Raw genomic sequence first — 25,770 nt, forward strand, 5'->3', positions numbered from 1 at the left:
CTCCCTTCAGTTGGAGGGGTGGGGGCGGTCATCCTGTCCCATGCAAGGGCTCGAGGGCTCAGGGGTTCAGGGGCTCAGGGGCACTAGGGCGTGGTCGCCTGGGCAACTGTTGGTGGGAGTCAGGTGACCTGTTGGTCCGTGCGCTGGTGAGAGTTTTTCGGGATGTCTGCAGCACCTCGAATCGCCCTACTTTCCACACCCACCGCGGCCACGCAGCAAAGTGCGCGGGCGTGCAGTCGGCGTAGTTAGATAAGGTTTTCTCAGAGCTTTCGAAAGGCGCCGGTTTTGAAGACTTTACGCAAGTAGTCAAGAATCGGCTTCCCTTTTGTATTCTCGTATACAGCTATACTGGTCGCCCTATAATCTCTGGGAAACCATAGAACCCCCTTTCCATCCAGAGTTATCCACTCTTTATCAACAGAGTGTGATTATAGTTATCGGGAGAGACAGAAGTTGACGAGAGCCTAAGCAATCCATAATCTGTCTTCAAATACTGGCCATCTTCTGATAATGTTAGATCTGAAATGAATTGATGGGTCTCGAGCGTCTGCCGGTGCGCGCCCGTCGCCGCATCCCAGAGTCGGACCGTACCATCGTCCGAAGCCGACGCGAGCGTCTTGCCGTCCGGAGAGAAGGTGACTGCATCGACCGAATCGCCATGCCCCTCGAGCGTCTGTCAATGCGTATCCCAGCGGTCTCTAACACCCGTAATCGTTTTGATTAACGGCAGCTTTCCTTTCCATTGCGCACGTTTGACCTCGCTCATCGCTGGACTGAACACGAGCGCGGAGCCATATGTCTGCAATGGAGCTCGTTCTAGAGTCGATCCGTGGCTGCGGACAAACTTGTCGGCATCTTCCAAGAATCCAGCAAGTTGAAACTCGCATCCGACTGTTAAAGGCGGTTAGCGATGGATGTAGCGACCACGATCCAGAACATACCTGGACAATATGCAGAAGCTTTCTCATCGATAGAACCCCATCTGAGAGTTTCCCTAGGAGACACAGACTTTCAAGCCAGTGCAGGAACCGTTCCCTCAGAAACTCAAGGACTAGACTATTCCATCGTCCGTAAGCTCTCTGTTGCACTTGGAGCTATCCCTATTCAGGAGATGATCGGCCCAGAAGACATAGGAGTATCGTATCGGAGCCAGCGAATCTGGCTGGGGGGGACTTATATCCCTTGGTTTAAAGCCGAAGTCGAGGTCGTAGATGTTCTGTTTCAGGATTAAGGACATCGCAGCAATTGAGCGGCTGCTGATGTCGGCATGCCTTTGGGCAACTCCAGCTGGCTGAAGCCTGGACGTGTAGTTCTCGTCCAGATAGTCCTTGGCCGACTGGTGGATCAGGGAGACCGTTTCCTCCCTGGTCGTCAGAAATGAGCCGCATTTCCTCACTATCGTCCGCGAGTCCATCTTGGGTGGTAAATCAGCAGAGTACTGATAGCTCGGAGAGGCTGAGAGGGCGGAGTGCGAGGGTAGCAACCACCAGGACGCCCTTGCAGTATTGCGGGTCTCTTCTCATCCCTTTCTCGATTCTGGCCATCATATGATTGTATAGCTGCGACAAGCCAGGAGGGATCTCTTTGATGATGTCGACAGCGTACGTTCCATGCACGTAGTTGAGAGTCCCATCTTCTGCGTCGAGTTCTTTTAACACGAGAGCCACCCAAAGAAACGTGTTCTCGGCTCGTTGGCGAACTTCCACCGCGACCCTCGCCAAAACGCAGTCATCATCTCTCTCTGGTCTTGAGGATAGAGAGCTTGTGGTCGATGTATGCATTGACGGGACCTTCCAGCTGTTGAGCATCTAGCTTAACCAAGGAACCTGCCATATCCGGAGTCTTGAGTTCGACGGTTGGACGGCTCGAGACCAGCCACTTCACTTTATCGGAAAGAGCAAGGGAAGATGTGACGAGCTTAATAAGGTCTGCGAGGCCTTGCTCGCACTCGTCAAGAGCGTCAATGACGAAATACTCGGGGATAAGTCAGGGTCTTTCAGCATGTTCTCTCGAAGGCACTAGACAGAAGCAATAAATGTGGTGTCGCCTTGGAAAAGAGAAGAACCTGCGTTCTTATGCTTCGATCGTAGGTGTGAGATAAGATGCGGTTGCTGAACAAGCAGCAACCACATCAGAGACCTTAGGGTGGCCGTTGCGCTGTTCAAGGCCGTGTCTGTGCCCTGACAGGAATGTGCGACACGCAGGGTGCAAGCTTGGCGGATCGTCTCGAGAGTTCGTGAATGATGCCCATTATGAGCATCGTCTTCCCTGTTCCAGCATGACCCTTAACCCACAGCAGGCGACACGACGGAAGGGCAGAGCCATTTTCGCTCCAATTCGTGAATGCTGCGTACGCCTGTGTGTCGAGAATCCACTTATAGGCCCCATCCAAAGCACATCTTTGTTCTGCTCGATCTTCTTCATATCGTCTTGCGGATCCACCACGAAGAGGCCTCGGAGGCATTCTGCGTCCTCGTCGTCCCTCCGCATCTCCTTCTGCAGGGCGATAAAATTTTCGAATGTCTTCACCGAAGGCTTCCAGTAGCTCCGCCATTTATTTGGCACGCTAGCGGAGAAAGACGAGACCCTGGTGTCGGTAGTAAGAGCAGACGCTTTTTATCTGGTATAGGAGGAGAGCCTTGTAGAGCGCGATAACCCTCACTTGCAGCAGGGGCGGGATCGACTCAAGAGACTCGTCGACGTGATCCTTTTTCAAGAGATGTTCGGACAGGGCGCAATACCAATCCATTTGGGAGACGACGTGCACGATGCCGGCAAGTCGCTTTCGCAGGATTCAGGAGGATCTAGACAAAGGTCAGTGGACGGAGCCGGGCCTTGCAATGGGCCGACTTGCCTGCAATCCGACACAAACACCAGCCCAGGGAAGCGCAGCCTGCGGGATGTTCTGGATAGCTGCATCGAGAATTGGCTTCGCCGATAGAATAAACTGGGCTACATCGCCCACTCCCTTGGTAATCTTCGACGGCGTAAAAATCTTCGCCTGACCTTTCTCCACCAGCTCCCTCATGTGTACCTGTCGCTGGATCGGGTCTTTAAGTTCGGCCGATAGGTCGGTGCTAGAATCAATGTCCGACGCTATCATCAGGGTCTTCACGTATGACTTGACAAGCTCAGCGGTGTCTGCGTCGTCTTCGAGGCTGTCATACGCGGCGTTCTAGAGAGTCTGGGATACGGAAAGCGCAGGGGGCTGTTGCCCTTCAGATTCGGGCGCGGGTGGCTCTCTAGCTAGGGGTTCGACAGGCAGGGCCGGAGATAGAACGTGTGATGCAGTGGCTGACGCTTCAGCTTCTTTGGCTCCCTCCGTGGTGGCCTGCACCGCCGCGCATCGGCGCTGGACGGATCGACAAGGATTTGCAGCATCGTTGGACGGCGTTTTCGTGCTGTGGCTGTCTCGCGGTTCGGAAGACCGGGCAGCTGCTGGAGATGTGAGTTCAAGACCGCCGACTTCGGCGTTCCGTCCCACATACTGGTAGATGGTGTGCGCGACGGGGCCGGCGAAGGCTGTACGACGTCCGAAAACGCGCGCCAACCCGCCCTGAAGCGATTTCCTAAACCGTTTTCCGCGCATGGCTTCGACAATGAACCTGGAGGAGAGAAAAGTGGTGAGGCCATGAGCGGCGAGCTGAGCGGAAATCGACGGACTGCACAGCTCTGCAGGAGCTGAAAGCCGCAGCTGGGTGATTGGTAGCCGTGGCGGCCAATCATAACCCTAAGACATACTCGGTCCAGGTAGTCCATTTCTATCTCGCTCCGCTGCCGTGCCCGGAGCAACGAAGGGCTGCTCGTTACCCTCCTCCTCTCTGGCATTGTACAAGATTCAGGAGGGCGCATTAACACTTTCCTGGTCGACCTCGGAGAAGCGGCATCTGTTGTTGTAGTCATGTTGAGCAGAGGAGTGCGTTATGAGTATGAAGAAAGACGAGAAAGCAGAGAGGAAGGGAATTCTGGGGTTGAGGGAAGAGGGAGGAGGGAGGCCACGACGGCATGAGCGAGCCAGCCCAGCACCGAGCCTCGAGGGTCGGACGTAGTTGGTTCGCATCCTCGGCGACCGCTCCGAACCACCGCGCGAACAAGGAACGGGATCTTAGCGCCGAGAATGCATCTGTATTGCGAATGCGCGGGGCGTGTTCTAGAGGACTCGATGAGTGTGAACGAAGTAGAATGGGCGACGCCTTCCGACCTCCGTCCCCGGCGCCGTTTGGAGTCGTTACGGAGGCGGCCCCGGTCCGGGAACGCGAACGGGATCTTGTCCGGCAAAACTTCCGGTGAGGGTTGGGCCGAATCTGCTGAGTCAGCAACCGCAGCCGTGCACCAGGCGAGAGTTTGCAATTCTCTGGCTGGTGGGAACAACAAACGGAAACGGATGAGGCAGAAAAGGGGTCTGAAGGCTGGGACCCGAACAGAGGCAGCTGTTTGCTCGTTACCTTACGGTCACCCAGGCACCGTATGGAAATCGCGGCTTGTTTGAACCGTAGTGCACTTTGGACTCTCTTTGAGTCTCTAACGACATTAACATACAACAAAGGAAACCTCGCAGCAACTTCAACTATTACCTTAGGGTACCATACCTGGTAGGTTATCTCGTACCTACCTGGCAAGTTTAGAAAGAAGCACAAGACATGAACATAGAACTCCGTGACCTAGCAAGGTCCTGGCATCTTGCCGACACTACAAGAAAGAGAGCTGTTGGTGCACATGACCGCGGCCAATCCCGCGGTACGTTTTGTTTGTTCGGCAACACACCAGAGATCCAGAGACTTGCAGGCTCGCTGTTCTGAAGATCCAATCATGATAATTGTCCTCCCATCGCTGCGTCCTCCCACTCCACTGCATTGCTACATACCACATCAGCAGCATTCTTTGCTACGTCAAGACAAATAGAAACCATCAGTGCAATGCCCCTTATAAGCCATCGTCAGTTGACTTGTCTCGCTGCAGATAACCCCGCCCTATCTATCCCCCCCCCCCTTTTGCCACTGACTTCCCCGTGAGTCCCGGAGAGCATTCGCTTGCAGCTCACGCCATCCTCCACCTCCGACTCCTCCACGTCTGACGTGTCATCCTTTACAATACCCAGAATTACGAACCGGACCGCGGTACGGAGTAGGCAGAACAGCCAGAACAAGGGCAGCCCCTGCAGCGCGGCAAGCAGCGCGAAGATCGCGCCCTGGGAGAATCGAGACGTGGACTTGTCTGTCTCCCAGTCGAACGCAAACGGCCCGACGGTGCTGTACTCGGCAGCGATGGAATAAAGAATGCTCAGATTGAGGTAATGCCGAAAGTAGAACCACATGGCGATGCACAGCGCGAAAGACCATCTCTGGGCGGGACGGTCGAGGTAGTTGAACGGTTGGAGACCTGATCGGGCATTATTGTCATTTGAGCCTAAATGCTGCTGTGAGTGTGTAGAACGTCGGTTCCGCCTCGGCACTGGGTTTGGGAGTGCCAGGCACCACATACCACATACCGACCAGCAGGCCGTTGATGGAAAACATCCATGCCAGAACAGCATGCCGTGGGAGGGTTGGCGCAGGCGACTGGAATTGAAGTCGAGTTGTGATTGACGTTGATATGTACAGAGAAGATTAAGTTATTATGATCTAGTCTCGATGGGTATATCAACCAGCGGCCAAATTTGAGCAAACAACGGCCACTACCAAAAGGAAAGCACCGAAAAGGAAAGATAGTGTTCAAAAAGTGAGTGATATATGATGTTCAGTCATGTCTTGTGGAAGGGGCATAGACACCCATAGCTCGTGTTCCATGTCGTGTCATCAACCACCTCCCACCCACATCGGAGGCGAATCCAAGCGCGTAGTTGCGTGTCCTCAGTCCCATCCAGGTGGTTTCTTCCAGTTCGACGGAGTGGCCGGCATGGAAGGCCCCTTGAACGTGGTGGGTGTCATGGGCTTAGTTGGCTCCAGAGGCTTATACTTGGCAGCCAGATCCGCAATGTTTCCGTGTGCGCTGGCCGGAGGCGACGTTCCGGCCGACGGCGGCATTGGCCACGATATCAATGACGGTGAGAAGATGCCGCTGCTGGCGACGCTGATTCCCCCGATGGAGTCCTGGCTTGATCGGCGGGGCACGGTGGGGGGCGGACTCTGAGGGAAGCCAGCCGACATAGGCGAGACGTCGAACGGGCTGATTGGGCTTCCAGGTCGTCTGTTGGTGAGGGTTGTGATGAGAGGAGCAGGGCCGTCGGGGCGCTCGGGGGGAGCCGCAGCCGGATTGGGGTGCGTGACGGGCGTGGCAACGATGGTACCATAGCTGAGACTGATCCGTTTCTCGACCATCAATGCATCGCCGTGGGAACCATCGGTGAACAAAAGAGAGGCGCCCATGGACGATCGTTTCTTCTCGAGATCCGTGTACGGTGCCACCTTGAAGGGCGTGAACCTGTAAAGAAATGCCTGGACCCGGCGTTTATGCCGGTACTTGTAGAGCAGCAAAGCGAGCAGCAAGAGGAGGAGAACCAGGATGGCTGGGGCACACGTTAGAGGCGATGGACAATATGACAGGGATGGGATCCGCGTGCTAAGACTTACCAACGACACCACCAATGATCCCAAGCAGAGAACCGGGGCTCGGGCTGCCCTCGACGCTGTTGCCATCTTCACCACCGTTGCTGCCCGTGATACCAGTCCCGGACGACGACCCCGCGCCGGCATTCAGCCCATTAAAGTCAGTACCGGAGAAGCCATTACCCGTAAAAGAGCTGGAGCTCGTCGTCCCAGGTGCCGCTACGCCGACGGTAGTTGGGTTGTTGTTGGTAGTACCCTTTTGAGTCTGAGCCACAACTGGTCCGCCGGCGCCACCAACTCCGGCAGAGTCCGAACCACTGCCGGAGCTGCCAGAGCTTGACTGCGAGCCCTCTCCCTGCCCTGACGTGTTCCCAGCGGCCTGAGACACGCCAGACTCGCTACTAGATACAGGATCGTTGGTGTTGCCGTCCGTGGTCGTGCCTCCCCCAGCGTTCATCCCGCCATTGGAGGTGGTCGTTCCCTCAGCGCCTTCGCCATTCCCAGAGCCAGAACCCGAACCAGAAGCCGAGCCAGAGCTAGTGGTGCTGCCCGAGCCGGACGAGCCAGCGTTTCCAAAGCCGGTGCCTGAGGAGCCGGAGCCCGTGCCTGATGAATCCGAGCCGGCGCCAGACGAGCCCGAGCCCGAGGTACTGGTGCTGGAAGACCCGCCGGTGGAGGACCCGGAGCCAGAAGATCCCGAACCTCCCGAGCCATTCGACCCTGTGCCAGCGGCAGGCGGCTGCTGCTGAGCGGGCGGGGGGCTTTGGGTATCGGGGTTAGCTGTCGGCTGCGGGGCCACCACTGGCGGCTGCTGCGTTGGGGGCTGCTGCGCTGCCGGGTTAGTGACCGGCGTGGGGGTCGGAGCGGGTGGTGTCGGCGTCGGAGCTGGCGGGTTCGGTGTGGGCGCCGGATTCGGAGTCGGGGCCGGAGCAGGATCCGGCTGGGAACATCCTGGGGCCTTGGGAAGGAGTTTGCAGATGGGAGACGTCAATGTCTCGACGAGCTCCCCGATCAGCCTCTTTCCCAGGCCTCTTCCATCGAGAGGCCCTTGTGGTGGAATCCGCATCTTGATGCTTCAAGGATGTAGGAGATAGCGTTGCTGATCAATGCGTCATGGCAACCGAGCGTGATGTGATGGAGAGGAGATGAAACCGAATCAAAGTGAGGGACGTAGCGCGTTGGATGAATGCCGAAGGGTCCGGAGCCGATCAAAGAATGTCGATCTGGTCTGTGGTTAACTATGTCAAAGCAAACCGGAGAGGTAAAGTTCTGCTTCCAGAGTCAAAGGAGTGAAGACTTCTGGGATGCATTGGGGAAACCCGGGAAAAGAAACGAAAGGACGACCGAGGGCGAGACTCGGCGAGGATGAGAACATGAAGGCGGAGCAAGCCTCACAAAAGCAAAAGGAACAGCGCAATCTGCTGATACGGAGTAAGAAACGCCTCGCGGTGGGCCACCATTGACCCCGGTTAAGCCCCAGCAGCGAGTCCGGCGTGATGGATTGGTGTCTTGTGGTGCTTCTTTCCCAAGAACCCTGGTGGCTTGCCCGCGGGGTGGTATCGGTGGTATCCTTGAAGACTTGGCATTCAACTGTCAACCGGTTTCAGGCAAGATCGTCGGCTCTGGGCCTGGCGCTTGTCCGGTCTGGGAATAGCGTGGCGCTCCGGACATTTGCCGCCCCGGCAGAGGAGTTGCGCGGGGCACACAATGTGCACGGCACGGCACCTCAGGGGCAGCCAAGTCACAAGTCAGGACTGCCCCTTTTTCCGGCGGTGGCTGACCATCGCAACCCCCAAACTTCTTGAACCGTTTAAACGGCGCGCACCCGAATGCCGAATACGGCACATGGATGGTGGCGTCTCGAGTTCATCAATGAACCTGGTTATCGAATTCTGCGAGCTCTACACCAATGGTCCTGCGGATGTCGGCATGAACTGGTGGGACCCCGAGTTTTTCTGTTCGTTTCAGTTCACGTGTTCGTGTTGCTGACATGTTTGCATGTCAGGGCTCCACGCCTGTCGATCACCTCGCTTGCACCTTGCAGGCATCGCGCCATCCCCCACGCCCATTTCCTCGAGTTCGGCCGAATTTGTGAGCCCCTGCCGTCAGCCAAAACAGCTCTCGGCAAGTCACAATACAGATGTAGAGCCTGGACAGAAAGGCATGCATTGCGGTCGCCGGCCAGGGCACGAAACAAGTGTTGAATCGCAGGGTGTGGAGCCGAGATATGATCGGTCGAACATGTTTGCTTTCCAGATCTGCAACAGGTCTGGAAGATCTACAGACGTGGCTTTCAGGTTGCCTTCTGGCCTGACTACTTCACTTATATTGTTGCCCATTGCGGCATTGCATTGTTTACACCGCGCTCTGTACGAACCGACCCAGTCAAGCAGAGGCGAACAGGCATCACGGCAGAATTGGCGGAATTGCCCAAAGATGAAATATCCACCCCCTTCATTTTGGCTTGAGCCTTAATTTAACGTTATCAATGGTTCCAACAAGGCAGACAATCAGCGGTCATCCAGGTTCCCCGGACTGGCCTGTGCGCTTCCACCCGCGCCTTCGACCCCTGACATTTCGACACCGAGAGCGTTTCCGGTATGGCCTCACGCGAGTAGACGCCATCCGCGTCTTTGACCATGGTACCCCAAGACGAATAGAAACTGGTCCTTTGGACACGCTGCTACCTCCACGATTTGCCCAAGCTGGGGGTACTGCAAAGTAGGAAACGACAAAGCGGCTAGACGGGAAGGACAATGCTAAAGATCGAGAGAGAACAGATACCAAACCGACCTCGAGCAGAGAAACTACGCCGTTGTGACCAAGTGCTGAATTGTATACTCTCAGAGGCATTGGTTTGTCCCCCAACACCCAGAATTTACACTCAACCATCACCATGACTTTGGTCAATCGATCCTCGAAGCCGGCATCTTGGTGCTCAAGATGCTGATCCCAACGCTATGGCTCCAAAGCAAGCTCTCTCCAATCGAGTTCCTCATAGGTTGCACGGCTTTGCTGCTTGTGGCATTCTACTACCTTTGACAGCCCCCAACCTCGAGCTGCCGAGTCTGGCACGTCACAGCGAAGGCACCGTCAGAGCTTACATTTATCGGTGCCGCCAATTCCGCTGGGTGGGAATTGCACGACGAGTTAAATACTTGAAGGTTCAGAACCAGGGTTTGACTCACATGCAACTCAAGCATGCAACAACCGTATACCATGGTAATGGGGTCCAGGACTGCGCTCCAGGTCTCATCACCCTTAATCCGCGACGCTACTCATTGCTGACCAAATGCCGCGCGCGCAGAGCTTCCTCAAAGCCAAATCTTCTCTAGACTGTCATGAGGATGCTGCGCTACGTTGATGACATGGAGCAACGGAGCTTCTCCCCCTTGATAGCCGAAGACGCCTGTCAATGAGCCGCACATAAGCTTATTCCGAACCGTGCTGGCACAATCAGGAGGCATCAAGTTGGTTGGATTGACCCAGCTGCAGCGCTTGCCTTTTTCTCGTCCGACTGAGCACCTACTGTACCTTCATTTTGAGGGGCCCATTCACAATTCTCGTTGTGGCCAGGAAGACCTTGTCTGTATCATGCGGTGCTGCGGGTCTGCGGATCTGGGGGGTCACGCTTTGGTACAGACTGCTGGTGAACAAGTCAATCTACGGTTGTGGGTCGGTAAGTCTCGTGGTTGTCGATCTTTCGGCAGATTCGACGGAAGGATTGATTGAGTTGGAAGGGGTTCCATGAAGATGCAACTGAAAGCGCTCGTTCAGTGTAGTCCCAACACAGCTCAGGTCTGGGCATCCCTACCATGTTTGGACCAGCGATTGTCATTCTAAGTCCAGCCAGGATGCCTAAAGTGAGTGGTTCATGACTGAACCGTTTGCTATCCGTTCAGTCTCGCCAACCTTTTGGCCTCACTTCCAGCCCAGTCCAAGGAATCATGGATCACAGTGGCAAAAAAGCTTGTCAATAACTTAATCCTGTCGAGAAACAGGGGGACGAGTTTGTCACCGTACCACAAAGGGTACGCATACTCTGTGTCTCATATGGTCATGCACTGGTCGTCCCGCTCCTTGAGCCTAGAGACTTACCCATGTCTCCAGTCGTCTCCAGTCGTCTCCAGTGTGTCTGACCGACCTTATGGACAGCCCGGAGAAGACTGTAAATTGTTAGGGGGTTAGTCATGTCCCTTATGCACGAGGCAGGGGACTTACTGTCTACAGAGCACGTTGCCTTCTGTTGGTTGTTTTTTCAAGTCAAATGCCACTTTGTCGGGAGCTTGTGAAGAGAAATGGGAATGCAGCTACAGACTCTGAGTCAAAAATGAGCATGGTTTGTGATTCCTTCAAGTAAGCTTAAAAGTAGCTTAACGTAAAATAAGCGAGTCGCGCATACAAGTGAGTCGTGCACTCTAACAGATTTTGATGGGGTTGTGTACAATAAGGCGATCAGGAATCGCTAAGCCCTCAGTCAATCTCTTATTGTTCTACCGTAGACAACCCCATCAAAGTCTGTTAGAGTGCGCAGCTCACTTGTATGCGCGACTCGCTTAAGATATACGGTAGCTACTAGTTGCCAACAATTCAGAAATCATCAGTTGGGCGTCAGCAGACTGCCGACAATGATTACAGGTACCTTATCAAAGCTGTGACGAATGTGCGAAGTTGGTTGACATTCCTGAGCCCTGGTAAAACCTCTAGGTAATTTGGCGATGTCAATCCAGGTCTAATCTTGTCCGGGTAGTCTGTTTTTTGACGTTCGAAGACACAGTCTGATTGGCTATGTGACACCGGCAGACGTCTACGGCGAATTGTCCTACAGCAGCTCATCTGCGCTCGGACTTGTTTAGTCTGTTGGCGAGTGTTCAGACGTAAGCGAAACGAGCTTCTTTTAGAATTGAGCAGCAGACTGCCATAATATGGAAGTTGGGCCGCAGCAGCTCAACGTCAATCCAGACATGGAGACACACACCGTCATATCCCGATCACGCTTAACTACGCTTTCACGGGGATTAGCGTCTCTCAGCGTTTTGCCAAAACCTGCCGGAGCGAGAACCGTGACCGTCAAGAGGCATTACAGGATCAACCTATTCTTAATCACACTTCGAGTGCCTTATGTACCCCTGTCACACTACGATTCAAAAAGCGAGGACACGGATACGGCCCCAGTCTACTCCGGTCCTCATATAAAACTGGATGTCGGCCACGATGCTTATCTGCAAGACGCTTGGGGATGCAAGACATGGATATGAACAAGTACAATTGAGAAGATCTATACAGAAGAAGCGAATCCAACGCCTGCTATGCACAGCAGAAAAGAAACGTACCGCACAGCGACAAGATAGAAGTCATCTCGACGACAGCAAGCTCGAGCACAGCCCGAGCCATGGGTGGTCTTGAGAGTATTCCCAACATCAGTAGAAAAGAGAACAGTGAGCGGCCGAATCAGGTGGAGTGCTGAATACCCTCCCAATTTAGAGCCTCCTGCGGGTAGACCTCCTGCGGCGGCGACCCGGGCACTTGGTCGGGGAGGGCTGTGCGGTCGAGGTCACGAACGTGGTGGAAGCGGCGGCGGTGGTAGTCGGGACGACGACGACTGAGCTGGGAGCCGTGGTGGTAGAGACAGCGGCCACAGAGGTGGAGGTGGCGGCGGCAGCAGAAGAGGAGCTCGGGCTGGCAGCCGACGAGGGCGCGGGAGAGGAGCCCGAGCCGGCGCCGGTCCAGACCTTGGGGCCGGGGATCTGGTAGCTGCTGAAGCTGGCGTACAGATTGAAGACGATGCCCGGGTCCGCGTAGGTGTAGCCGGTGTTGAAGTTGAAGTTCTGGTCGGGGACAGCAGAGCCGGAGCCCGTCACCTCGACCTGCACGCAGCTGGGGTAGAACTGGGCACCGCGGGCCGGGTTGACATTGTACGCAGTGTCGGACTCATGGTGGGCAATGATCTCCTGGCGAAACAGGTACCGGCCGGCGGCAAGGTTGGCCGGGATTTTGAAGTCATATTTGCCCTTGTTGGCGATGAGCTTTGTGACGGCCCAGGTAGAGCCGTCATAGCCGGCCTCGTCGATCTTGGTCCAGATGGACTGGGCACCGTTGCCCTCGGTGTAGGGGGCGATGTAGGTGATGATGGGACCCTTGTGCGAGCCGTCGATGATGTCGTCGTTGCGGAAGTTGTGGTACCACTCAAACGACAGGGTGTCGCCGGCAGCGGCTTGGATGAAGGAGCCGGCGGCCTTGGCACCGTTGTCGTTGCAAACCAGGTTGGGGCTCGAGAGGTCCTTGACAGGGCTGTTGGTGTTAGGGGAGCGAATGTAGACGTTCCTGCCGTCGCCTTGGTCGACCCCGTTCACCCAAACGCCGTACATGGTAGCGTGGGCAGCGGCGCCGCTGGCGAAGGCCAGGGCAAGCGTAGCCGCGTTGAGATACATGGCAGCTAGAGATTCGTTGATGAGATGTCGGTATGTCAGGCGAGTGGTGCTTCAAGCGTGGAGGACAGCAAGGAAGGACAAGAATCGAAGTGAGAAGTGTCAAAAGACTAGCAACGGCTCCTATGGCCTGGAAAGAAACGAAAGTGCTTTTGTTGAGAAGAAACGATAGACTGGTGCAAAAGAGTGCTGCAGGATGGCCCGGCCAGTGTTCGACGAAGAACACAACCCAGTTTTTATATCTCCAGTTTCGCGCCATGACAGACTCTTCTCCATCTTGCCGCCGTTGACATGGCCTCATGGCCAGGCTCGCCGCGGAGGCGGCAACGCGCTTGCGGCTCAATATTCCAGATCTGGGAGGGCGAACCGGGCTCGCGTCCACGAGGCAATCTTACGATTGGTGCAATCTTGGCGAGTGTGGGTAACAAACCAGCCTTGCACCGCACAGCGATGCGTTTCAGGAGAGGCTGGTGATTGCGAGGGGGACATGCGGATCCGCTTCCAGAATCCCACGGCGGCGGGCGAGAATCCAGTCGTGCGCCACGAGGCAGATCCCCTGCCGTTGAAACCGCCAAGGATGCAATTGGAGAAGCGAGGTCCACCAAAACCACCCTTCATCTTTGACGCATGAAAAATGATCCGTCCACAAATTCCGCTGGTGATGCAGGCCACATCACGGCATACACATGCTGAAAGGTAATATATTTGGTATCCGGGTACACAGATCGTTGGATCCTTGTGGTTGTGCCTATCTTTTCCAAATTATATCCCCGCTACCATGATGAGTACCTGGGTAGTGTAGGCCTGCATTAACCATGAATAACGCTGCTGCGAGGCTCATACGTGCGGATGCACATGCGAAGAATCAATCACCTCGAGAGTCGTTTGCCTTTCGATGGTATTGATGGCACGGAGGTATTCCTTCCCAACTTCTTTCGCTAAACCGTGGGGGTGACCAAGCGCGCGTGTTCTGCCAAGGCGGTAACCTTTCCGGCCTGGCGCCAAGGCCCCCCTTCGGTCACGGTCGTCTGGAATTCGATCCTGGAAACACCCGGAATCATCGGAAACTCAGGGGCTGCAGACAGGCGAGATCATGACGTGGGGAGCTGTATCTCGGCTATGAGTTCACCTGAAGTCTCCGGCCGAGCTACTCCGTAGACGCCTGGCTATCATGGGGTTCATAAGAATATCAGAACCCCTTTCTTTTCCAGTCCTTTCCCCTGCTTGCAGGATCCTCCCAGCTAATGTCGAAGTCGAACTCCGAAGGACGACGACATGCTGGCCAAGGGGGCGGCAGCTGTACATGATAAAACATGGAAACTTTTTCATTGTTAAGTTGTCCGTGCAATCGCGGCACGGGGTCACCGGCAGCACGTTCACGAGAGCAACACGATACAATGGAGAAGCATACCCTGTCAGGTACCAGGTAGGTATCGTCACACAGCTTATCAGCAATGTGCTTCAACCTGAAGGGCGGTTCCAGCTGTTTGTAAGTGGCCTCGCAGGTTTCTATGATCCAGTTGACCTAATTATATCTCAAGTGTGGTGGTACTATGTTAGTTCTGATGCTCTCTCTGGGTAAGGTACCCTAAGTTCACAATCAGATACCTTCCACGTTTGATCCTGAATCATCTTGATTGATATATGGCAGCCATATTGTGAGCCTCCGAGGAAGAAGGAAAGCCTTCCACGGCCAGCGCGGCACACAGAGCATCGTGATAGGTGGTACCTAGAGCCAAGCGTCTATTCTATCCCTAGATCAACATGCTGGTTAGACTACGAGGAATCGCTTTATTGTTCTCTGAATAGCTCTGTACCTGGGATAATTCCATGCCAAACCGATGGAAGATGGAAATATAGCCCAGTGGGAGGCACACAGGGTCAAGATACTACCTACCTAGTAGCAACTATCCGGTCGTGGCGAACACCGGATTGTAGCATAAACATCGAACAAATCGCATATCGGGGCGACTTTTCAACTTGGCCCAACGGCAAGCAGAAGATCGCTCTCAGCCTGATGGTTGCATGCAGCTTCTCGAATCCCGGCCGGCATTCAGGGGTCTCTGCAAATATGCTAAGCGGAACGAACCACAACTGGTTCTATGAGCATAGATTGTCGGTACCCTTCACGCCGTCCGCAAGATGCATGTCACCTTCCCCGCTATGTGCAATACATAGCTTTTTAGCCGAGATGAGGCGTCCAGGAGTAACAACATCAAGCCTACCTAGAAACGCCCTTAACCACGATCCAAGCAGCTGTCTGTTCGTCTCTCCACGCCCAGAATTTCCACTGCAGGTCTTGGACATTCACAAGCAAAGCATGGTCCCCAAGATGAGAATTTTCGGTAGTCTCATCGTCTCCACCGTCTGCGTTGCCGCTACCTGGCTTCCTGAAGTCATCACCAGGGATGTCGCCATCATTGGTGGTGGCGCCAGCGGCGCATATGCCGCCGTCAGATTGAAGGAGGATTTCAACAAGAGCATTGTTCTGGTCGAGAAGGCTAATCGATTGGTAGGTATTTTATGCATCTGCCTTGACCTTGACTTATTCCATCTCACTGGCTTTCCTAGGGTGGCCACGTCGACACATACAAGGACCCTAAGACGGGCAATTGGTATGATTTTGGCGTCCAGAACTGGAACGATTATGGCCCGGCGAAAGCCTTCTTTGACCGCATGGGCGTGCCCGTCGGCGCCCCAGGCCGCAACGTGCTTGCTTCGCGGTATGCAGATTTCACCACGGGCGCCGGCGTCAACTTCACCCCGCCCGCCAATGCTGACCGCGTCGCCGCCCTGGGCCGCTTTCTCAACGCCACCGCTCCCTACGAGCAGTACTTTCTGCCTGGTTACTGGAACTGGCCAGCTCCCGATAAGATCCCCGAGGACCTCCTCCTGCCCTTTTCGGACTTTGTCGAGAAGTACGACATTCGCGACTCCGTCAACCAGGTATTCCAGGTCACTGGCATGGGCGTCGGCGACATGTCCAATGCCCTCACCCTCTATGTCCTCGGCGCGTTCGGCCCTCCCATGATGCGCGCCTTCCTCGGCCAGGGGGCCAGCTTCACGCCAGACACGCGCCGCAACATCGCGCTTTACGAAGCCATCCAGACCCGCCTCGGCGCCAACGTCCTGCTCAGCACCGTCGTCACCTCATCCATCCGCACCAACCTCGGCCATACCCTCTATACCAAATCCGCCGACGGCAAAGCCCGAATCATCATCGCCCGCAAGCTCCTTATGGCGATCGAACCCACCCCGGCAAACATGGAACCCTTCAGCCTGGACCAGGCGGAGCAATCCGTCTTCTCCAAGTTCAAGTTTTCGACCGTGCAAGCGGGCATCGTCGCCCACCCGTCGCTGCCCATCAACGGCACCATCATCAACACCCCCGCCGCCGCCGCCCCAAATAATTACCTCGTCCTCCCCAAGCCCGACTTCGTCGTTCGCTTCGACCACATGGGCGGCGGGTCTGACCTATTCCGCGTCCTGGTAGTCGGCGCCGGCGTCGTGACCGTGCAGCAGGCGCAGGACATGGTGCGGCAGGACCTGGCCCGACTGATCGCCGCGGGCACGCTGCCGGCCACGGCGGACCCGGCGGCGCTGCTCGAGTTCAGGGCCTGGGCTGACCACGGCGGGATGCATATGCATGCGTCTGCGAAGGAGTTGAGGGACGGGTTTGTTCAAAAGTTGTATGCGCTCCAGGGGCGGAGGGGGACGTGGTGGACGGGTGGGGCGTTTTCGGTGCAGTTTCAGTCGATTCTGTGGGCTTATGATGACGTGTTGTTGCCCAAGATGCTTGCTTAGGGATGTGGAGAGAGGTGTATTGACGGGGTGTCGGATGACCAAAGTCGAACTGGCAGAGGGAATGGGGCCCGCCGACGGTGCTATCACAGAAGATACCTGACTCGAATTGGCCAATCCAAACAGTATTTGCTATGCTTTTTGGTCCCTTTGTTGCTTGGGTGCATGTAGGCTCTTATCGTTTCCGGACTGGCTCAACCTATATTGCTTCATAACACGTCATGACTGTTACATAAAGTGACAGGAGACCTAGTATGCAACAATAAAGAAACTGTTGATTTCTCATGCCACATAATTATGTGAGATGTGGGTTTAATAGGGCTATATAGCTACCGCAGGGTGTGCCTTTCAGGAGCTGCGATCATGAGATGGAGTTTGCTCTAGGGGTAACGGAGGCACAAAGTAAAAAATGGACACACAGGGATACCTGTAAACGAGCGCCGATGCCATCAGTCTTGCTTCTCCCCTGGCCGGCCTATCCCAAGGTACACATTACCTTACGCGATATGCAAGCATGAGGAGAATTCACCATGGCATTCTTTTGAGGTCAACACCCGCCAGCACCCGATCTTGGTTCATACCAAAATGGCCTGCCCTGGCGTGTCAACGTGGCACTGACCGTGTTTACATGCAACTGGGGGGTGGCGATACCATTGTTGGCATGGCCGGCTGTACTCCTGATGTAAAGTTGGATCGATGATCAATTCGTTCCATCTATGCAAAGCGTGCACAGGATGGCTTCAGCTAACATACATGGTAGAGAACTTGACCAGGCACTCCCTGCTGTCCATAGCGAGCGGTATGCTTAGGCACGTTGTACCCACGACGACTGGCACCTCCTTGCTTACCACACAATGGTGGAGCATGGATTGTTCGACGAGAAACGGTTCGGTCCTGGGGCGGAAGACCGTCGGATAGTAGTGTTCTCCAGGACGTACCACTCATTACAGTACCTTAACTTTCACGCTACAGCCACAACCGCTAGGTGTTTCAACCCCTTGGTGATGACAGCTAGCGCGGCTCGGACTGCACAACTTGGCTGCTCTGGCCCATCTCACTCACTCTGCGCCCTTATCTCTCGCAGTCTGTTCCAGTTGACTCCACCGGCCTACAACTCACCTGGCAGGCCCCCTAACGTTGCACAATGCCCTTTCTAAGGGTTGAAATCTCTGTCCCAGGGTCATTCCACACCAGTTGACGAGGGCAGATCACAGGCACTACACACTGGAACCATTGGTAGCTGGCGCGGCCACGGGTAGAGATGGCTCCTCCTCCCCCCATTATCATCGGCCAGTTTTGCTTCCAGTTACTCCGCGGGCGCCGATAAACTCGCTAGCATCAGCTCACTCCTGGCCACTCCGCCCTCAAACACTGCCCGATACGGCGAATACTCCTGCTGCGCCCGAGAAGGAACACGGAGGTAAGACGACCTCTCTCCTTTACCAAGTACTGGCACTGAATTGGATTCCATATCGTAGCCTACACAGGCACTTCACGACTTCCGATACACCGGGCGAACCCCTCTGCTTGGTTCTCCTCCCTTCCCTTGGAACAGTGGGTATGGGCTTAAAGAAGAGCAAACGTTGCCATGGGGATCCGTCAGCTTCCAAACGTTCGTCCCTTGCGGCTCGCTCGAGACAAACTCCCTTTCGGGCAATCCAAAGCCATCCTACAACTCCCGCAACCGCGGCGGCAGCAGCTCTCTGGAACACAGTAGAGGAGATGGAATAGGCATATTTGGCATCTTCAATGGACACACACGACGCCCGGTAGCCTGAACTTTACACAAGCATTGGAGAAGAGGCCGACACAATCGTTAACCATGGGCTTCCAAGCCTTTCCAAGCCACAAACCGAGGACCCCTTCTACATTCCTGCTTCCTCTGTTCCCCAAGAATCCCATGCTTCACCCCACCATCCGGAGATGCGCCGTTGGGTGCTCATCTTCCGAGTGGTGTCATCCCGGGTACGTCTATGTCTCCCCGAGCACAGTCACCGCCACTGACACATACCAGTACTCGGATACGACGCCTTCATGGGAACTACGGACACCGACAGGACTTTGTCACGTCATCTTTACCAGGTCCGCATCGCCACTTCATGCCGCCTATAAGGGAGTCTATCCACTTCACGACAATATCCCTGGTATGTTTTCTCCGCTGGCTTGGCTAGGCTGACGTACATAACTGACCTGAATCCAACAGGATTTCGAGGAGAACCAGGACGACAATCATTCTGAGTTCTACCGGTGACATTTCGCAATTATAGGGGTTGTCCGCTCCAATCCCATTTCAACCGCTCTTCGACTGGGCTGGGAATATGTAAGGTACCTAATTGTTCAACCTTGGATGAAACCAGATCAATGACTGACGCACTCACGGTGATATTGACTACCAAAGATCAATGCCCACCCAGTACCAATAACGATGGGCCGCTACACGTATTCACTGACCACCTCACACTCTCTCATTTCACAGTACTTTTTCTTTGTTATATACTTCCCCAATTTCTATTCTCTCCCTTCCCCCCACCCACTTCAGACTCTTCCAAGCTTTTCCACAGACAAGATCCATCGCCGAACATCATCTCTGGCATCACTCGCAATATGGCGGACTTATCGTCCATCCCAAACCCAACTCCCAAGCAGTTTATGCAAGAATACCACTTCTACCGCGACCAGCAACCAGCCCTCTACAGTCAGCAAGCTCTTTACAACGAGAACGGGGAGGTCAAGGTACGGAATGACAGCTCCCTGTCGCCAGGCAATTGCACCCGCCTGGTCGAAGGTGACCTCATTCCGGTGACTGATCGCGCAAGCCAGCAACTCGCCAAGCGATGTGCTGATCTCATCGACAAGTTTCTCGCCTCTGCCACTGTTGATGGAGGGGAAAATAACTCCACGAACAAAGGAGCCATCAACGGGACGGAGAGCAATACCGTGACCGGGGATGACCAAAAAAACACCATCCAATCATGAACCAACACCACCACACACAATGGCAACAACAACAGCAGCAACAAACTGGCCCATACCCTGCACATCCCCCTCACCGACTTCCACGAATTCACCTCCCTCTACCAAACCCTCCTAATCAACCAAGAACAACACAAAACCCAAGCCCAAGCCACAAAACAGCAAATCCAACTCCGCGAAAAAGAAGCCTCGCTCACCAAGCGCGAGCAAGCCCTCGCCCAGCGCGAATCTACAGCCCACCTCCTCTTCTCCACGTCCCTTCTATCCCAACAGCTCAGCTTTATCTGACACAGGGCTACGATGCGGGTTACAAACCCGGTTTTGAGCTCGGTCGGCGGTCCGCTGTGCCGGTGGCATATCAGATGCATTTATCTGCGCTGGGCGAGATCTTTAGAAGGGCCAAGGAGATCCGGGCGGACTTGCAGGTGAAGCTGAACGCGTCGTCTGGCCTGAACAATGGCATGGTTCACGGCCAGGGTCACCGTGTGGCTCCTACTGGGATGATGGTGAAGTTGGGGACGGAGCTGGGGAAGCTGGAAGGGACGGTGGAGTATCTGGTGAGGAAAACGGCTGTTGCGGCGGGTGAAGGCGGATTGGGGTTGGATGAGTTGACGAGCATGGTTGTAGGCGGTGGTAACGAAGGACGACGGGATGGGGTGGAACTCTGCGAGTTTTTGAGGATGGCGCTGGACGGTGAGAGGAGGGGATGGGGGACAGCGATGATGGAGAAGAGGAAGCATGGAAACTCGGAGAAGGGGGGGTAGCCAGGAACAATCGACTGCTCCGGAACAAACGGAGGAAGTTGAGGCTGGAATGGGAAAGGGGGACTTGGGCTTCTGCATCTGATGGTCCGAAGGGATAGATGGGCAGTATGCGAACGCGGGTGCTGGTGGAATTGGAAGAGAGACGCTGCCATTCTCGGAGGCTTGGGCCAAGAAGGTTGGCGGTTTGAGTTCCGGCGTTTTAAAATGGGTAACTAGGGCTCAACAATTGTTCAGGTCTGGGGAAGAACGATACCCAATGTTGTCTTAAAGCAGGGTGCCTGGTAACGCAGGTCTGAGTGGTAGCCTGAATTCATTGCTTTACCCCCATTTTAAGTTCAACGAGAGTGCAACGGCTGCAAACACAGAAGCTAATGTACATCTAGATCGATGAACGATCAGCATGATTCGAGATTTGAAATGCCCTCTCAGCAGCCCGCTCGTACACCTGGCGTTTCCAGCGAGGAGTCGGACATGACCAGTTTTTTCATTTGAGGCACCAGGAAGTGAGAACGGAGCCTGAGCGCAAGGCTGACCAGCAATGTTTTGGTTATGCATCATTATGAAAATCTAATAAAGTCATCGCCAGATCCCCGGGGTATTCAAAAGTCCAAACAGCATGCATCCCAAGGTCGCTTCAACACGGCCATGCGGCGCCTCGCACCTCAATGCCTTGAACCAGAGTGTGTAGTCCTACATGAAAAGTATCGCATCGCTTAACCAGAGTAGCCCCAGCGAGGAGCGTTGATGATGATGCCCATCAGGCAGCCTGAGATGATGCCGGTGACGGGCAGGGTAATGATCCAGCCGAGGTAGATCCAGATAACCATGCGCCAGTTGACGGTGCGCCAGGTGCCCGAGCAGAGACCGACGCCGACGGTGGCGCCGGTGATGCATTGGGTGGTGGAGACAGGGAGCTCTGCCGAGGCAGTCAGTATCACGAGAATCCGTCCAATTGGTGGAAAAGAAGAAACCTACTCAAGCGGGTAGCCATGATAATGGCGACGGCAGAGCCCAGCTCCATGGAGAAACCACGCGAAGGCGACTGCAGAGTAAGACGATTGCCCAAGTTGCGCATAATGTTGTAGCCGTAGGTCCAGACACCAATAACGAGCATGGCGCCGCCAAAGCAGAGAATCCAGACGGGCACGTCAGACTTGCCCTTCGGGGGAAGCGCGCCGTCGTTCCAGACTTCGAAGACGGTGGCGTAAGGGCCGACAGCGTTGGCAATGTCGTTGGCGCCGTGCGTAAAGGAGGCGGTGCAGGCGGTCATGACCTGTAGGAAGGTGTAGACGTACTCAGTCCGGTTGTCGAAATGATCGGCGTAGGCGTGCACCTCATCGATGTTGGCGGCCAGCTTGCTGTGGGTGCTCTTGGCATTGACCACTTCTTTGTCGACACCACGCAGCAACGCCCACTTGACATACCAGAAGAGCACAGCACCCTCGTACCACTTGCCCTCGGGCTTGGGACCAACAAGGCTCTTGTGAGGAGGCGCGGTAACATTGGCCAGGGGGCTTTGGGTTGTGGGCTCAGCCGAGCCAGCGTCGGAGCCCTCGCCCTTCTCGTTGGGCTTGGCACCCACGAGCTCAACATCGTTGCGCTCGGCGGCCTTGCGAGCCTCGAGACTCTCCTTGGTCGCTTTGCCGGCGTAGAAATCCTTCAAGACAAGGGCCTTGCCCTCGGGCGGCGGCGGCACCGGGCCGCGGAAAAGGAGGACAGGGCCGAGGAAAACGTGGTACCAACGGAGCTGCCAGTCCTCGAGATAAATGAGGCGGTACAAGAAGACGCCGAGAGTGAGGGCAATGAACACGCCGAAGGCAGCACCAACGCCGACAATGGTGCCGGCGACCTCGGAATCGGTGAGCTTGATCTCGTAGCTGCCGCCTTTCCACAAGAGCAACATGGTGAGCAGCATGGCGGCAACGCCGAAGTAGATGGGGAGAGTGCGCAGCGCCCAGAGTGCTGAGTTGGCGCGCTTGAGGATGCCGAATCTAAAACCCTATCAGAATCCGTGCTAGAACGCGAGGAGTGGACTTGCTACACACTTTGTGACGAGGAAGATGATCGAAGCGAAGCAGCCGGCCAGGACGGGAGCGATAATCCAAGCGAGGAAGACCTGGACGACGCCGGAGTTGATGGCACCGGTGCCACTGCCGGAGCCAACCCACTGTACACCTGCAGAGTTGATCAGCAATTTGCTTATCGGTCCCCCGTCTTCAAAGATCTCTTACCATTGGCACCAACGGAAGCAACGCCCATGCCGATAACACCGCCGAGAATTGAGTGCGTAGTGGAGACCGGCATGCCGATTTTCGTAGCGAAAGTGAGGTAGATAGACGAGGCAGTGACGGCGCAAACCATGCCGAGCATCAGCATAGCCGGGTCGTCCTTGTAGAGGGAAGTGTCGACGACCTTGGTGCGGATCGTATCGGCGACACGCGCGCCAACGCCAACGCACCCGGCAAACTCCATAATGGATCCGAGAATCATGGCCTGGAGGTAGGTGACCGACTGGGACGCGACCGAAGTCGCCCAGGAGTTGGCGACATCGTTGGCACCTGAGGAACACCATCCGTCAGTCTTCTAATGTGCGCGGTCAAGCCTCACATGGCAGCTGCTCACCAATGTTCCAGGCATCAAGCCCGGCGAAGATGGTGCCGATGGCGAAGAGGTAGTCGAACTGGTGGAGAGGCATCTTGACGGTTGTGCCTTGAAGCCTTCAGCAGCAGTCGCGTGCTCGTTGCTCAGGGTACGGTTGATCAACCTGGGAAGCGAAGGAGATGCAGAGGCGGGCCGGCTGTTCTGTATTTATTGACCCGACAAGACTGGCGGATCGCTGAGAAGCGGCACCTAGGGTATCCATAACCTGTTACCACACACGTGGGATGGTGGCTTCAACCGCAACTCACGATTTTTTTCTGCCCACCGGCTTCGCGCATCCGCATCTTGGCGTGTCGGTGGATGAGACCCATGTTGGAAGGTCCCGATCCTGACCAGTTGAAGCTGGTTGGCCGGGGTGACCGAATCTCGCCGGAGTGGGGCGGAGAGGGCTGAGTGTAGCCTTGGCGGGCCGAGTTCGCACAATTATCGAGTCTCGGTCTGCCTGTAAGAGTGCTCTGCCGAGGAAACGTGGCCAGGGGGTTTTGCCGCTTGGCTTGGTGCGCTCGGTGAGGCAAAAGGACAAGGTGCGGATCCTTGTGGCGTGGACGTTGCATCTCAAGTATCAAATCGGGCATCACGCCCCTCCATCCAAAGAGCGGGGGGTGTCATTGCGGCTCGCTCGCCTGGTCTCCCAAAACAATTCGCTGGTTATTTTGATATGCTGCCTGTTCAAGCAATGGTCGGCACCAGACAAAGACACCTCAGAGATGTGTTTCCGTGGTGTGTTCGAGACCGCCATCTCCCAGCGCAGGAGGCCGACGGTAACCCTTCTCTGATTCTCTTGTCCACCGTCATCGCCGGTCGAAGCTCGCAAGTTCGCTTCTGGCCGCGGACTAGCTCGAACGACTCCCGATGTTGCTTGAATTGCCACCACTGTACCGAGATGCGAGATGCGGCATGTGCGTTCGGTGGGCTTGGCTTTCGAGGAGGATCAGTCGAGTGTCCGCAGTGGCAGCGATGAGAATCTCTAGTGAGACAGTATGGCCACACGTGTGAGGAAGCCAAGCATTGGCAACCTTGGCATGTAGGGAACAATTCTGCGCTTTATACATTTATTGGCCTGTGTCTCGGTTTGCGAGGTTTAAAGCACACGAGCAGGGGCGGGTTGTTCCAGCATCGAGAATGTGGAAAAATTGGCCTCTCAGATCCCTGTCCCAAGGCATGAGGTTTACGTGCATGCAGCCAAGGCGGGACATCTGGGGCAGTCAATCTTGGCAGCGCGCTATGCCGGGTTTTGGATAGCCAATGGAAGGGCTAGAAATCGAAACGTGCACGATCCACTCGCTGGCGGTTGCTCAACTCATGGGGGTGGTGTTTATGTTTGAATGCAGATATCGATTTTCTCGTTCTCCCAGAGGCTGACCATTGCCTGATCAGACTGCTACTTTCAAGAACTGTCCGTACTCCGTATCGGTCCCCGTACCTCAGTCCGGAGCGTCGAGTCTGACAGGTTCGCGCCGTCGATTCAGCTCAGAGCTGCTTTCCAACCTGGAACTCTCCAGCTTTTGCATTGTAACAGTTCTCAGGTTTGCTCAAGTTCTTCGCTTGACTCTTCCCCGCAAACGGGACATGTGTCGGCTGCCGATAGTGCCAGCCACATGCGCTCCGCCTGCCGCCCTTGCCATCTGGGTCTCCTATCCGATTGACCTGCCAACCCAATTTGGAGACCGAGGGATCTGATGATTCCCGGAACTTCTCGCTTTTGGGCGACGCCAGAAGATCAGATACACCATACCATGGTAATGGGCTGTTCATTGTCAGGCCGGCTTACTGTTACATTGCATGTCTTAAGCGGGGCGCCGGGGAGTGCAGTGACCATGATGGGGCGCTCAAGATGGGTCCACTACCTATGAAGTGTTGTCAAGTCGTTGCATGTGTCGGTATCCAGACTCGAATGTGTACTGTAACCGATGACGGGCCTGGTTCACGAACTATTCCGCTCAACCCCTCGGCATCCTCCAAGCCCAAGGCTGTTTGCTGAAGTGGCCCTGTACTCGTCGTGCGGACTCGTGCTTGGCCTGCGCGCTGAATTCGGCTCCGAAACAACTGAAGCCTGCCTGCCACTTTCGCCACTTGCCACTCTCCTGCCGCTGAGAGCACTTTCATGTCAGGTAGACGGTAGTTCTGGGATCTCTCAACTTTTATCCCTTCTACTGTCCGTACTCCATATGCCCGGCGCTACCGTAGTCAGGCATTGCTCAGGGGCGGGTCAGGAACCGGGATGTCCTGTTGTCCCATACTCACCGCGTACTCCGGACGGAACTGGCGTCGCTACGAGCAATGACGACGAAGCTGCAGATTGCCGGACATGACGGCTGTTTCTTAGCGTGCAGGTGACACGTGTAGGGCCTGTTCCCTGTAGGGGCTGCAGAAATTCAAATGTGGGCAAGGGCGGGAGTATCCGTAAAATGGAGCGTCCTTCATGGACCTGCGATGTAACACGAAGGGGCCTGAGGACCGGCTTACAGTCTAGCCCTGGTTTGTTTATCGGCGTGGGTACATGGGAAGGCAGTAGAAAGGAAATGGAAAGAAGGAATTCAGGGACAGTGATTTAGAGAACGAGGAAGGAAAGATACAACGAAGATAGATTGAGAGGAA

General features: G+C 55.3%; 10 protein-coding genes across 10 annotated transcripts; 3 read left to right on the forward strand and 7 right to left on the reverse strand.

Moving 5' to 3' along the window:
* Positions 1-260: 260 nt before the first annotated feature.
* N657DRAFT_636321 (uncharacterized protein) lies at positions 261-1,414 on the reverse strand (the record flags this gene model as incomplete). The annotated part of the gene is made up of 5 exons (XM_062791415.1): positions 261-322; positions 592-673; positions 758-891; positions 942-1,008; positions 1,058-1,414. The coding sequence occupies 5 exons, from the start codon at positions 1,412-1,414 to the stop codon at positions 261-263; spliced, it is 702 nt and encodes a 233-aa protein (XP_062644361.1).
* Positions 1,415-2,566: 1,152 nt separating this feature from the next.
* On the reverse strand, positions 2,567-5,314 carry N657DRAFT_683414 (uncharacterized protein; the record flags this gene model as incomplete). Its single annotated transcript, XM_062796570.1, has 3 exons — positions 2,567-2,782; positions 2,873-3,175; positions 5,042-5,314. 3 exons carry the CDS (start codon positions 5,312-5,314, stop codon positions 2,567-2,569), a joined length of 792 nt encoding a protein of 263 aa, XP_062644362.1.
* A 244-nt stretch (positions 5,315-5,558) lies between these two features.
* On the reverse strand, positions 5,559-8,063 carry N657DRAFT_602394 (uncharacterized protein). Its single transcript, XM_062790121.1, has 2 exons — positions 6,570-8,063; positions 5,559-6,505 (listed from the first exon to the last, which is right to left on the reverse strand). The coding sequence occupies exons 1-2, from the start codon at positions 7,609-7,611 to the stop codon at positions 5,850-5,852; spliced, it is 1,698 nt and encodes a 565-aa protein (XP_062644363.1). The 5' UTR covers positions 7,612-8,063; the 3' UTR covers positions 5,559-5,849.
* A 1,796-nt stretch (positions 8,064-9,859) lies between these two features.
* Positions 9,860-10,883, reverse strand: N657DRAFT_636324 (uncharacterized protein; the record flags this gene model as incomplete). The annotated part of the gene is made up of 5 exons (XM_062791416.1): positions 9,860-9,992; positions 10,075-10,208; positions 10,644-10,711; positions 10,767-10,788; positions 10,860-10,883. 5 exons carry the CDS (start codon positions 10,881-10,883, stop codon positions 9,860-9,862), a joined length of 381 nt encoding a protein of 126 aa, XP_062644364.1.
* A 656-nt stretch (positions 10,884-11,539) lies between these two features.
* Positions 11,540-13,072, reverse strand: N657DRAFT_148726 (lytic polysaccharide monooxygenase). Its single transcript, XM_062785960.1, has 2 exons — positions 11,879-13,072; positions 11,540-11,551 (listed from the first exon to the last, which is right to left on the reverse strand). The coding sequence occupies exon 1, from the start codon at positions 12,974-12,976 to the stop codon at positions 12,026-12,028; it is 951 nt and encodes a 316-aa protein (XP_062644365.1). The 5' UTR covers positions 12,977-13,072; the 3' UTR covers positions 11,540-11,551; positions 11,879-12,025.
* A 2,233-nt stretch (positions 13,073-15,305) lies between these two features.
* On the forward strand, positions 15,306-16,777 carry N657DRAFT_658277 (FAD/NAD(P)-binding domain-containing protein; the record flags this gene model as incomplete). Its single annotated transcript, XM_062794880.1, has 2 exons — positions 15,306-15,485; positions 15,545-16,777. The coding sequence occupies 2 exons, from the start codon at positions 15,306-15,308 to the stop codon at positions 16,775-16,777; spliced, it is 1,413 nt and encodes a 470-aa protein (XP_062644366.1).
* Positions 16,778-19,378: 2,601 nt separating this feature from the next.
* On the forward strand, positions 19,379-20,511 carry N657DRAFT_683418 (uncharacterized protein; the record flags this gene model as incomplete). Its single annotated transcript, XM_062796571.1, has 2 exons — positions 19,379-19,507; positions 20,041-20,511. The coding sequence occupies 2 exons, from the start codon at positions 19,379-19,381 to the stop codon at positions 20,509-20,511; spliced, it is 600 nt and encodes a 199-aa protein (XP_062644367.1).
* Positions 20,512-21,224: 713 nt separating this feature from the next.
* Positions 21,225-23,206, reverse strand: N657DRAFT_658278 (phosphate-repressible phosphate permease; the record flags this gene model as incomplete). Its single annotated transcript, XM_062794881.1, has 5 exons — positions 21,225-21,427; positions 21,487-22,502; positions 22,557-22,686; positions 22,743-23,069; positions 23,134-23,206. The coding sequence occupies 5 exons, from the start codon at positions 23,204-23,206 to the stop codon at positions 21,225-21,227; spliced, it is 1,749 nt and encodes a 582-aa protein (XP_062644368.1).
* Positions 23,204-23,876, reverse strand: N657DRAFT_148774 (uncharacterized protein). The gene has a single exon (XM_062785961.1). The coding sequence runs from the start codon at positions 23,745-23,747 to the stop codon at positions 23,406-23,408; it is 342 nt and encodes a 113-aa protein (XP_062644369.1). The 5' UTR covers positions 23,748-23,876; the 3' UTR covers positions 23,204-23,405.
* Positions 23,877-24,851: 975 nt separating this feature from the next.
* Positions 24,852-25,604, forward strand: N657DRAFT_148779 (uncharacterized protein). Its single transcript, XM_062785962.1, has one exon. The coding sequence runs from the start codon at positions 25,083-25,085 to the stop codon at positions 25,482-25,484; it is 402 nt and encodes a 133-aa protein (XP_062644370.1). The 5' UTR covers positions 24,852-25,082; the 3' UTR covers positions 25,485-25,604.
* Positions 25,605-25,770: the final 166 nt, after the last annotated feature.

Source organism: Parathielavia appendiculata, assembly GCF_033297405.1.
Source record: "Parathielavia appendiculata strain CBS 731.68 unplaced genomic scaffold N657scaffold_15, whole genome shotgun sequence".
Lineage (NCBI taxonomy): Eukaryota > Fungi > Ascomycota > Sordariomycetes > Sordariales > Chaetomiaceae > Parathielavia > Parathielavia appendiculata.